The sequence below is a fragment of the Pan troglodytes genome, chromosome 1 (assembly GCF_028858775.2).
Source record: "Pan troglodytes isolate AG18354 chromosome 1, NHGRI_mPanTro3-v2.0_pri, whole genome shotgun sequence".
In the NCBI taxonomy this organism is placed as follows: domain Eukaryota; kingdom Metazoa; phylum Chordata; class Mammalia; order Primates; family Hominidae; genus Pan; species Pan troglodytes.
Genome location: NC_072398.2, coordinates 141,927,709 through 141,940,006, shown reverse-complemented (window position 1 = coordinate 141,940,006; position 12,298 = coordinate 141,927,709). Strand labels below are relative to the sequence as shown.

The 12,298-nt window shown below is 38.1% G+C and overlaps 1 protein-coding gene across 2 annotated transcripts in view; it reads right to left on the bottom strand.

Annotated features, from left to right (window-relative positions):
• Nucleotides 1-5,057: 5,057 nt before the first annotated feature.
• The window catches only part of GBP4 (guanylate binding protein 4), a 16,958-nt gene continuing 9,717 nt past the window's right edge, over nucleotides 5,058-12,298 (bottom strand). The window contains exons 8-12 of one of the 2 annotated variants that reach the window (XM_009424862.5): nucleotides 11,542-11,754; nucleotides 9,982-10,084; nucleotides 9,317-9,510; nucleotides 8,225-8,457; nucleotides 5,058-5,664 (exon numbers count right to left, since the gene is read on the bottom strand). In XM_009424862.5, the coding sequence (XP_009423137.2) occupies nucleotides 8,242-8,457; nucleotides 9,317-9,510; nucleotides 9,982-10,084; nucleotides 11,542-11,754 (726 nt within the window). In that variant the 3' untranslated portion in view covers nucleotides 5,058-5,664; nucleotides 8,225-8,241. Of the gene's footprint in view, nucleotides 6,867-8,224; nucleotides 8,458-9,316; nucleotides 9,511-9,981; nucleotides 10,085-11,541; nucleotides 11,755-12,298 lie in introns of both variants that reach the window. The other variant, XM_009424854.5, reaches the window with a different exon arrangement.

The following is a 12,298-nucleotide window of genomic DNA, read 5'->3' as shown; positions in this document are numbered from 1 at the left end:
ATCTCTGTGTTTGCTGAGTGTACAATAACAATGTTTTCTCCTTATCAGTTCCATTCTAGGCCATATTCTTTACACATACCATTTTAAATATCAAAATACCTCAAGATAAAGGTTGTTTATTATCCCCATTGTCCAAGGGGGAAAAATAATCAGAAAACGGGTCATTAATATGTCTAACTAAAGCCATTGAGCTACACACCAAAGTAGCAAGTAATTGAGTGAGATTCAAACTTGAAAATCCATTTGGTTAAAACCACATTGATTCTCTACTGCACATTGTCTCTAAAAGAGAGGAAGGTGGGAAGCGGGGAAGAGAGAGAAATGGAGAGCAGAGAGTAAGACCTCTGTGTGTGTGTGTGAATATTGATGAGATTTAAAGTGAAAGTAAGGCAGGGTTATTTCAAAACAGAACTATTGCTAGGAAATCGCCTGCTTCTTCTAAGTAATAAAATCTATTGTTTATATCATGCAAACAAAAAATAGCCCCAGGCAAAACTGAATCTTTGTGAATCATGTATAATTTAAGGGTACATAAATTTATAAGAAAAAAAGATCCCACTTTCCCAACTTGTGTTTTTTTTTTTTTTTTGAGACAGAGTTTCTCTCTTGTTGCCCAGGCTGGAGTGCAATGGCACAATCTTGGCTCACTGCAACCTCCACCTCCTGGGTTCAAGCAATTCTCCTGTCTCAGCCTCCTGAGTAGCTAGGATTACAGGCATGAGCCACCAAGCCCGGCTAATTTTGTATTTTTAGTAGAGATGGAGTTTCTCTATGTTGGTCAGGCTGATCTCAAACTCCCAATCTCAGGTGATCCACCCGCCTCAGCCTCCCAAAGTGTTGGAATTACAGGTGTGAGCCACCATGCCAGACCCCAGCTTGTTTTTAGAGTGTTTCTTTAGAGACAAGTGGTCCAGAGTCCTTTCTTTAACCTTTTGAATACAAATAGAGCTTTCTAGGGGCTAAATATCATTGCCAGCTTTACAACCCAGAGATGTCTTCAAGAGTCTGGGCTCCATGCCTTTTGAAATGGAAATATCCAGAAAGACAGAGACCCAGGCTTCCTGACACTTTGGGAGCTTAAGCCCGGTGCCTATCCTGTCTGTAGCCATTTCTTCCAAGGGAGATAAATTTTAATATTCTTTCAGATAAGCAAATGGCTACCACATTTCCAAGGTGAGCATAGGATGAAGAATACAAGGAAGGTATAGCAAAGTTCAGGATGTACCAGCAAATTGTGTTGTCAATTCTCTAATGGGAAAACAGGATGGCATTGATCCTAGGGAAACATGTTATATAAACCAGCTAAAAATAGTGCAGTGTAAATGCTGGGCGAGGTGGCTCACACCTGTAATCCCAGCACTTTGGGAGACTGAGGTGGGTGGATCACTTGAGGTCAGGAGCTTGAGACCAGCCTGGTCAACACAGTGAAACCCCGACTCTGCAAAAATACAAAAAAATTAGCCAGGTGTGGTGGTACATGCCTGTACTCCCAGCTACTAGGGAAGCTGAAGCAGGAGAATCGCTTGAACCTGGGAGGCAGAGGTTGCAGTGAGCCGAGATAGCACCTCTGCACTTCAGCCTGGGTGACAGAGTGACAGTCTCTCTCAAAAAATTATTTTATAAAACATGAATAAGAAAAGACATTAAAATTAAAATTAAAATGACTAACAGTCACCATTATTACATGTAATTGAGACTACTAAAATAGTTTTACATGCAAATTGTGTAAGAAGAATAGAATGTGTTTTTTTTTTTTTTTGTAAAAGGTTATAAGAAGGCATGGAAAAGTAAATTATTGCCTAGGGTTAAACAATTGTTTTAAATTAGATAAGATAAAGCTAAAAGTTCAAATAAGTGGTGGAAGGTTTCTAAAAATCTTGCAAAGGAAATTCTCTGTGTGAACATATTGACTAAATTCAAAAAGGTATTATATTGTTTTTCTGTAAACTGAGCATTAAAAGTACAATAAGGTTTTCTTAAGGCACTAATTTGCTCTTCGGCAAAATTTGTAAAGGGTTATAAAAGGTTTTTGCTTCTTTAATATTTCTGAGTCAACCTTTTGGCAAAATAAATCATTCATGGTAATCTGGAATTCTATTTCATAATATCAAGTGTTTTAAACTCTGAACATATTTAACAGCCTTCCCAAAATCAAACTTCAGTTTCAAAATTGTCTTTCCCGATGCCTGGCTTTTTGGAAGGATCAGGGGGCCCCTGAATCACCCAGAGAAGAGGTAAACAGGATTATTTAACATATTTAGGTACATAGTATTGCCAAAATGTTGTTCAATCTTATTTAGGTTATATTTTTGTGAATAATGCTAATATATGTCCCAAAATTGTATGAGATTTCTAAAATTTTTAATGTCTAAGTACATGCTGTCAATTATAATTATAGTTATTATATTAAGTTATAGTAGACCACATAAATAACCAAATTTCCTTGTATAAAGCTACTAATCTAAGTAGAACAAAAAAATTAATTGAATAACCAGGTTTTGTTTTTCCTCTTGCAAATGTCTGTAATGAGCATTCTTAACAGCATAGGTATCCACCTCCTGAAGTTCCAGTTAAATCTTTTAACCAAATTCACTTTCTCTCACCTAGAGACCATCAAGCTTCAGAAGATCATGTGACAAATGTTCCAGCCAGTTCCAGTTGAAGACACCACCCCTGGCCATCAAGAAGCTACTCTGCCTCCACTAGACAGAGCAGGGTGAGAGTTCCGTGATCCCCAATAGGTAGGGACTTTGCTTCAAGCCAGCATGAAGCAGTTACAGAAGAAAGATCATTAGTCACCCCACCTCCCATAAAGATTTATGGGGATGACATCTCTCAGGGAGGAAATGAGGCAGGAAAATAGGATCTGGAGGCATAGAACATAAGGCCTATTCACACTTCAGCTATGCTGGGAAATATTATCTCCATTTACATAGGGCATACACAAAGTAACCAATGGAAACCTCTAGAGGGTATTTAAATCCCCCAAAATTCTGTAACAGGACCCTTGAGCCCCTATGCTTGGGCCCACTCCCACACTGTGGAGTGTACTTTCATTTTCAATAAATCTCTGCTTTTGTTGCTTCATTCTTTCCTTTCTTTGTGTGTTTTGTCCAATCCTTTGTTCAAGATACCAAGAACCTGGACACCCTCCACTGGTAACAATAAGCTTGAGGAACATAAAGTCAATGGAGTGTCCAGTCCCTCCGAGAGAACAGGGTGGCAGATTAAGACAACTGGGCATATTCTTTCTGACTCAGTGAGTCTTTTCTGCATGACTTCCTAAGATTGTATATTTTATGTTGAGAGCTCTAGAGATTGGGAATACAGTAAAGATATGGTAAATTGGGGACCTACTGGAGGGTAGAATATGTACTTAATCAACCCAAACTTGAGCCTCTGTGCTGGCTTTTGTAGTTGGAACTAAAGATAAGTTGATGAGGAAAATGAAGCACCTGAGATCAAGAGGTGGTAGAGAGAAGTAAATAAGCATTTTCAATTTCACAGTTATATAAAAAGTTCAATGGTAGGAGTAACAAGTTGGTGCCATGGCAACCCAAAAGGGGCATCTCACCAAGCCTCAGAAAGTCAGGAACTAGGACATCTTAAGGATGAGCAGGATTTGGTAGACAAAGGATAGAAGGTGAGGAAGCAGGGTTGTTTTAAGAAGTCTTTGTCCCCTGCAAAAAGGCCCTCAGTCAAGAGAATACTAGTTGACAACCCAGGGAACGTTGTATTTGACCATATATTTGGGGATAAACTTTGAAATCTTGTTGAAAGGCCATAATAAAAACAAAATCAGGATGCATGTTTTGTGCCCTTTCTAGTTCTCTGTTCCAAAGAGAAGATGTTTCCTGTTGAGCAGACTTATGCTATTTCTAGTAATATTAATTACTTTCATCCTGTTGTGGGACCTCTCCCATCCATGTATTATGATTTCAATTTTTAATTCGAATAATTGTATTTATCCATTTTTGAATACATGATGAATTTACATAAAATGTTGAAGACATATATGATGTAGAGTTATCCTCTCATTTCTCACCTTAACTATTCAGTTGCATTCCTGGTATGACCAGGATACTAGTATATTTTTTATTTTTCCAGAGGGAACTAATAATGTACACACATATTCATTAGTTCCTAAATTAAGTGGTAGCAGCATACTTTCTGCATCTTTTTTTTTCTAATGATGTATCTTGGATACTTTCTCATAGTACAAATAAAGCTTCCTTTTCCATTTTAGTGACTGTAGAATATTCCTTTGAAAGTATGTCCCAAAATTTGCCTCATCGGTAAGTGACAGATATATATATATTTATATACCAAATATATACCAGATATATTTATATTTATATACCAAATATAAAAATAAAATATATATATTTAGTTTCACTCGTGTCTGTGTGAAGAGACCACCAAACAGGCTTTGTGTGAGCAATAAAGCTTTTTAATCACCTGGGTGCAGGCCGGCTGAGTCCGAAAAGACAGTCAGCGAAGGGAGATAGGGTTGGAACCGTTTTACAGGATTTGGGTTGGTAAAGGAAAATTACAGTCAAAGGGGGTTGTTCTCTGGCGGGCAGAGGTGGGTGTCACAAGTTGCTTAGTGGGGGAGCTTTTGAGCCAGGATGAGCCAGGAGAAGGAATTTCACAAGGTAATGTCATCAGTTAAGGCAGGAACAGGCCATTTTCACTTCTTTTGTGATTCTTCACTTGTTTCAGGCCATCTGGACGTATGTACATGCAGGTCACAGGGGATATGATGGCTTAGCTTGGGCTCAGAGGCCTGACATTTAGTATATTTACTAAATAGATATATATTTACTCACTATAAGTATATATTTACTAAACATATACATTTATATTTATATGTACTATATAAATACCCAATAGTAGAATTGCTAGACAAAATGTATGTACATTAAAATTTTGATATACAATTCCAACAGATCACTCTCACTAGCCAATATGAGACACAGTCAATTTTCCTAACTCTATGCCAGCTCAGTGTCCTGTTCTTCCATTCCTATGACAGAGTTGAAACAAGAACCTTATAGTTTTCCTTTGAACAACTTTTATTGTTAGTAAAATTCAACATTTTTAATCTCATATTTTTGTCTATTTAAAAAATGTGGCATTAATAACATTCAAGCCGAGAGCCAAATCAGGAATGCAATCCCATTCACAATTGCCATAAGAAGAATAAAATACCTAAAAATACAGCTAACCAAGGAGGCAAAAGATATATATAATGAGAATTACAAGATACCCCTGAAAGAAATAAGAGATGTCACAAACAAATGGAAAAACATTCCATGCTCATGAATAGGAGCACAGCTTTGTAAATAAAGGACATAGGGTGAGGAAGCCGGGTTGTTTTAAGAAGCCTGTGTCCCCTGTGAAAAGGCCCACGGCATATCTTGTAGAATTACAAGGAGTTCATTCTGTAGCAGGATGAGCTGCAGACGAAACTTCTCAGACACCGAGTTGTAGAAGGAAGGGCTTTTTTCAGCTGGTGGCATCGGCAGGCTGCTGCCTTAAAATCCGAGCTCCTTGAATGCACAATTTCTGTCCCTTTTAAGGGCTCACAACACTAAAGATTTCACATGAAAGGGTCATGATTGATTTGAGCAAACAGGCGGTACATGACAGGGGCTGCATGCACTGGTGGTCAGAGAGAAACAGAAGAAGGCAGTGAGTTTCCAAATGTTCTTCTATACAATGTCTGGAATCTATGAATAACATCGGTTTCTAACTTATGAGTTGATTTTTAACTACTGGGTTTAGGCCAGGCAGGCCCAGGCCTGGTTTCGGGCCTGGCGCTGGGCTGCCTGTCTTTGGTTTTACTTCCTTGTTGTTTTTTCTTAAAACAGGTACTGAGTATCAAACAATATAAAACAATATAAGAAGATCTCTCTCTTCCCTCAATTCTAGCTGCAAGTTTTGAGCACTAGACAGCAGAAATAAATTCCTAAAATGTTGAGTTGAGCAAATAGTTCAATGCTATCCCTATCAAACTACCAATGACCTTCTTCACAGAATTAGAAACTACTTTAAAATTCATATGGAACCAAAAAAGAGCCTAGCCAAGGCAATCCTAAACAAAAAGAACAAAAGGGGAGGCATCAAGTTACCAAACCTCAGATCATACTACAGAGCTACAGTAACCAAAACAGCATGGTATTAGTACAAAACAGACACACAGATAAATGGAACATAACAGAGAGTCCAGAAATAATGCTGTACACCTACAATCATCTGATCTTGGACAAAGCTGACAAAAACAAGCAATGGGGAAAGAAGTCCCCATTTAATAAATGGTGCTGTGATTACTGGCTAGCCATGTGCAGAAGATTGAAACTGGGCCCCAGCTTACTCCGCATACAAAAATCAACTTAAGAAGGATTAAAGACTTAAATATAAAACATTAAACTATAAAAACTCTGGAAAATAACCTAAGAAATACCATTCTGGACATAAGACTTGGCTAAGATTTCGTGATGAAGATAACATAAGCAATTGCAGCAAAAACAAAAACTGACAAAGGAGATCTAATTAAATTAAAGAGCTTCTGCACATCAAAAGAAATTTGGCCAGATGTGGTGGCTCATGCCTAAATCCCAGTAGTTTGGGAGGCTGAAGCAGGCAGATTACTTGAGCCCAGTAGTTCAAGACCAGCTTGGGCAACATGGAAAAACCCATCTCTACAAACAAATACAAAAAATTAACTGGTCTTGGGTGTAAGCACCTGTAGTCCCAGCTACGTGGGGGGTTGAGGTGAAAGGACTGCTTGAGCCTGGGAGGTTGAGGCTACAATGACCCATGTTTGTGCTACTGCACTCCAGCCTGGGTGTCAAAGTGAGACCCTGTTTCAAAAAACAAAAACAAAACAAAACAAAACAATTAACAAAGTAACAGACAACCTACAGAATGGTAGAAAATATTTGCCAACTATGCATCCAACAAAGATCTAATATCCAGAATCTATAAGAAGCTTCAAAAAATTTACAAGCGAAAAACAAGCAACCCCATTAAAAAGAAAGTGGGCAAAGAACATGAACACATTTCAAAAGAAGACATATATGCATTTAAAAAGCATATAAAAATCACTCAACATCACTAATCACTACAGAAATGCATACCATCTCACACCAGACAGAATGGCTGTTACTAGAAAGTCAATAAATAACAGACGCTGGCAAGGTTGTGGAGAAAATGGAACACATACACTGTTGGTGGGAGTGTAAATTAGTTTAGCCACTGTGGAAAGCAGGTTGGTGATTCCTCAAAGAACTCAGAATTACCATTCAACTCAGCAATCCCATTATTCCCAAAGGAATGCATATTCCCAAGGAAATATAAATCATTGTACCATAAAGGCACATGCACGTGTATGTCCATTGCAGCACTGTTCACAATAGCAAAGATAAGGAATCAACCTAAATGTGCATTAATAATAGGCTGGATAATGAAAATGTATATACAAACACCACGGAATACTATGCATCCATAAAAAACAGCAAGATCATGTCCTCTAGCAATATGGATGGAGCTGGAAGCCATTATCATAAGCAAACTAACACAGGAACAGAAACCCAAATACCACATGTTCTCACTTATAAATGGGGGCCAAACAAAGAGAACACATGGATACTAAGAGGAGAACAAGAGACACTGGGGTCTACTTGAGGGTGGAGGTTGGGAGGAGGGAGAAGATCAGAAAAAAACCTACTGGGTATTATGATTAATAATTGTGTGATAAAATTATCTGCACACCAAACCCCCATGACATGCAGTTTACCTATGTAACAAACCTGCACATATACCCCTGAATCTAAAATAAAAGTTAAAAAAATTAAAAATTGTGGTGCTGCTCTCTTCTCATTAATTGGCAAGAGCTAATCATAACTGAAATTATTTCTGTAACTATAATATAAATTGCAAATGGTTAATGGCTTCTTAATCTTACCAGTTGTCTTTTTGCTTTACTTAAATCTTTTCTAGGAATAATGTCACTACTTCTGACTTGTTTCCCATGTTTATAAATTATTAGTTCAATCAAAATTGTTTGTTTTTTGTGGATGTCAGGCCCTGATATTCTTTGATAATCACTTTTTAATTTTAAACTTTTCTTGAATGAAACTGCTATAACACATATACTTACAAAATGAGCAAAGGTGTTATGTTATTAAAATAAAATAAACCTCATTTTATATTTTCTTACCTGGAATATTCAGGCTCTTAAATACGTGAGCCGAGATATTTTGTCCCTACTCCAAGTAGCTTAGAAGCCCCAGGTAGAGTGACAATCATTATGTTGCTAGCCATGTCAAGGATCTTTAAAAGCCTTAACTGTTCATTTTTAGTGCTTTCAATTTTTTCTTTCAGTTGATTAATCTCTTTATTTAACTGCTCAGATTTCTTTTGAAACTCTTCCTTAAGCATTTCTTCTTGTACCTATGAAAGGGAAATAGTCCACTTTTGAAAATCTCCAATTTTCTTCAGGAGTCAGAGTTTTGTATTTAACTAATTCAACGTTTAAGCATATGTGTCTGTTTCTCTATTATCTTAGAAAACTCTTTGATGAATTTGTGTAACATTTCCAGATTGGACCTGAATCATGGGAGTATACATGGTTTACCTTTTGTGACATTCCCTAAGCAACATCTCACTGGAGGTAGAAAGAAATTTTGTTCCAGCACAAAGAATGCCCTTCGAGAGGGAATGCAGGTTTAATTCTAATTAATTCTAATTTCCACTGGTGTAGCAAGGCCACGCTCATCTAGCAAATAACGGGGACTGCTGACCCTGTATAAAACATTGGTTGTCAAGCTTCAGGTTGGGACAAGGAATATGTTTTACTCTAGTTGTATAGGATGAATCAGGCAGATACAGAAACAAATGGAGCAATTTGTGATCTTTCAGTATCATTTCATATCAAGCCAAATCTGATACTTTCATCCAGATGGATCTATTTCAGGTACTTTAGATGGTTGTGCCAAAAATCCCAAGGATTGGTGGACTAAAGTCCTATTTCATTGGGGCACAGTGAGACCATCCTGTAGTCACCACAAACAGCAGCCCGGGACCCTGGGAGATGTCATGTGTACTCTCCAAAGTCTAACAAGAAGAAGATGCTGGATTCTTGTAGACTTTCGGGCTTCAGTAGAATTTAGATGCATTTGAGATTTTAGTGAAACATACAACTTTTGTGTTTCCTTCTGGAATCATGACTGTGCCTAAAATTTTGGTCCTTCCTTTCCTAAAGAAGCAGGGCATTGTCCCTCAGGCACTGCCATTCTTCACGGAGACTCACCTTCAGCTTGTGTTTTAGCAGCCTTTCATGCTCTCTGAGAAGGTTTTCCCTTTCCTCCTCCAACTTCTTCTCCATTTGGGCCATGTATTCCTGGAAGCTTCTCTCTTGAGCCTCCATCATTTGCTGCTGCTCCTTCTGTTTTTCTCTTAGCAGCTCCTGTTCCTTCTCAGCTGCTTCCTTCATGGCCCGCTCCGCTATTCCACAAAGGTTTTAGAGAGGGAAGAAAATGACAGTTATTCCTGAGTTCTACCCTCCTGAGCTCAGATCAAACCGACTCAGAGAAAAGCACAAAGGTGAGGGATTGGGAATCTGAATTATCTCACTAGCCATGTCTGGAAAAGAATGTTGAATAATGTGATGCGAAGGCACTGGCTGGAGGTTCAACCCCAATCTCCTTGCGATTTTGAGATTTAGCAGATTATATGTTCTATAGTGGGAGGAAGCTCCCTCCTCTATAGTAAGAGAAAGCAAATTCCAAGTATACAACATATTTTTTAACTATAGTCGCTGTCCTGTACATTTGGTATCCAGAACTTATTAATATTTTAATTCAATGTTTGTGACTTTTGAAGCTCCTTTTAACTGGAATATCTTTCGGTGTGATCAGCAAGAAGGCATTGCAGGAAACTCCCAATCCCTCTGATAGCTGAGCCCTGCCCCTGTACCTGCTATGGCCTTCTCTCCAGCAGTGAGGGCTTTGTCTGACTGCAGGATGGATTCCTCTACAACCACCTGTGACTGCAGGAAGTTCTGGAGGACCTCGTTTGCCTGAGGAACCAAGAAAGAGCAAAGACCTGTCAGGCAGCAAAGATCTCATCTTATGATGGCGAAATTATTGTTCAATAAAGTCACAAATCTAACCCTGTAAACTTTGCATAATTCTTAAGATCCAGTGGTTTCTTTTCTTCCACAGCCACAAGAAGTCCAAGCTCTTTGTTAAGACATAAAAACCCTGTGCAGCAGCCTCCCTCCTGCCTGTCCAGCCTCCTCTCCCAGGGATGCTGCTCACCACCCACCCCAGGGTGCAGACAACCCGACAACATAAATGGGCAGTTCTACAAATACACATTCTCAGTTTTTGATTTGACATCAAAAGCACAGGCAACAAGTGCAAAAATAAGTGGGACTACATCAAACTAAAAATTTCTGCAAAGAAAATAATCAATAAAATGAAAAAGAATTTTCTTCCATACAGAATGGAAGAAAACACTTGCACACCATAAATCTGATAATGGGTTAATATCTAAAATACAAAAGGAAATCATATAACTAAATAGCAAAAATAAACACTCGAAAAACCAATAAATATATTAAAAAATGAGCAAAGAACCTAAATAGACTTTTGTCAAAAGAAGGCCTGGCCAACAGGTATGTGAAAGCATGGTCAACATCACTAATCATCAGGGAAATGCAAATCAAAACCACAGTGACATTTTATCTCACACATTTTAGAATGATAATTATCCAATAGTCAAAAGATAGCAAGTGTTGGCAAAGATATGGAGAAAAGGGAATTCTTGGAAACTGTTTGTAGGAACAGAAATTGGTATAGTCCTCATGGAACACAGGACAAAAGTTTCCTCAAAAGGAAAAATTCTGAGTTTCCAATGGCTGTCAAGTACATGGGTCAGCCCTATCAGCTCCACCACTTGCTGGCTGTGTTGTCTTAGGCACTTTATTAACCTCTCCATGCATTACGTTTCTCAACTGCCTATGTGGACGATAGTGATACCTAATTTACATTATTCCGAGAATCAAACTGATAATCCAACAATATCACTTCCTCTGATATAGGAAGTGAATCATCAAGATCATCATCATCATCATCATATTAGTACATACCAGTACGATAACCATAATTGTACCCTATCCAGTCAAATATTAATTTGTCCATCTCAGGTAAAATAATACACTTCTGAAAACATAGTTGTTTGCTTCATAAGGTATCCTCTGTACTTAGCACAAAAACTATCCCATTAATTAATAAATATAATAAATGGGTTATTTCATCTGGATTCATGATGTTAAATCCTCTTGTAGAAGAAATATTTCTGATTTCTTAAGAGTGTCTAACTAATTGTGGATTTAAATACTAAAAAACTCAAAATAGCATCATGTTCTGCTTCCTCTCCACAAATGGTGCTATATTCTTAGATTTTCAGAAGGGGCAACAAAAACCCTCTGACGATCCTCTGTTATCCATCCCCCATTCCCCTTTTCCTCACCTTAACTCCTTTTCTGGGCACTAGCTTATAGTCCCGCTCAACCTGTTTCTTTTCTTCTAAGTAGAGATTGTGTCCTCCAGGAACAGAGAAAATTCCTCTCAAAATGCTTTCTGTCAGGTGCTCTGAAAGCCGCTTAAGCTCAGCCTGGCAATATTTGGCAGATGCCTCTTCATTCTGCAGCACAAAGTCTCCCTTCTTTTTCTCTATGGTGTCCTGCCAGAAAAATGTGGGGAAAACAGTAGAAAGAAGCCATTAGAAGGGAAGGTCCAACTGTGATCCTCTTGGAAGAAGTAGTCTGAAGGCCTCAGAGTGGACTGGGATATGGTGTAGACCAAGAGTCACAAGAATGATTTTGTTCCCAACTATGTGATCTGTGTGACCTGTGGAAAGCCCTTTAACCCCCCAGGGGTCAGGCTCAATATCTGTAAATTTATGTGGTTAGAAGACATAAACTCTATGGTTCTTTTAGGTATAGTATGATTAATAGGGATCCAGCCTCCAGTAATGAGCAGTAAAAAGTTGAATTCTGGCTGGAAGCAAAATTTCCCCAGAAAACATAGGTTGCTATGTATAAAAAATAAACATATGGCAAATCAACTTCACAGTAATGAATTAAGCATATTCTGATGAGAAAAATGAACCATCTGTGTATTTCTTCAATGAGAGTTTGAATATGTGAGGATACAGGAACAGAATTTTCTTTTGTTTGTATCTGTAAGTTACAATCCAGTTGCATTTTATCATTATGAATTAAGAG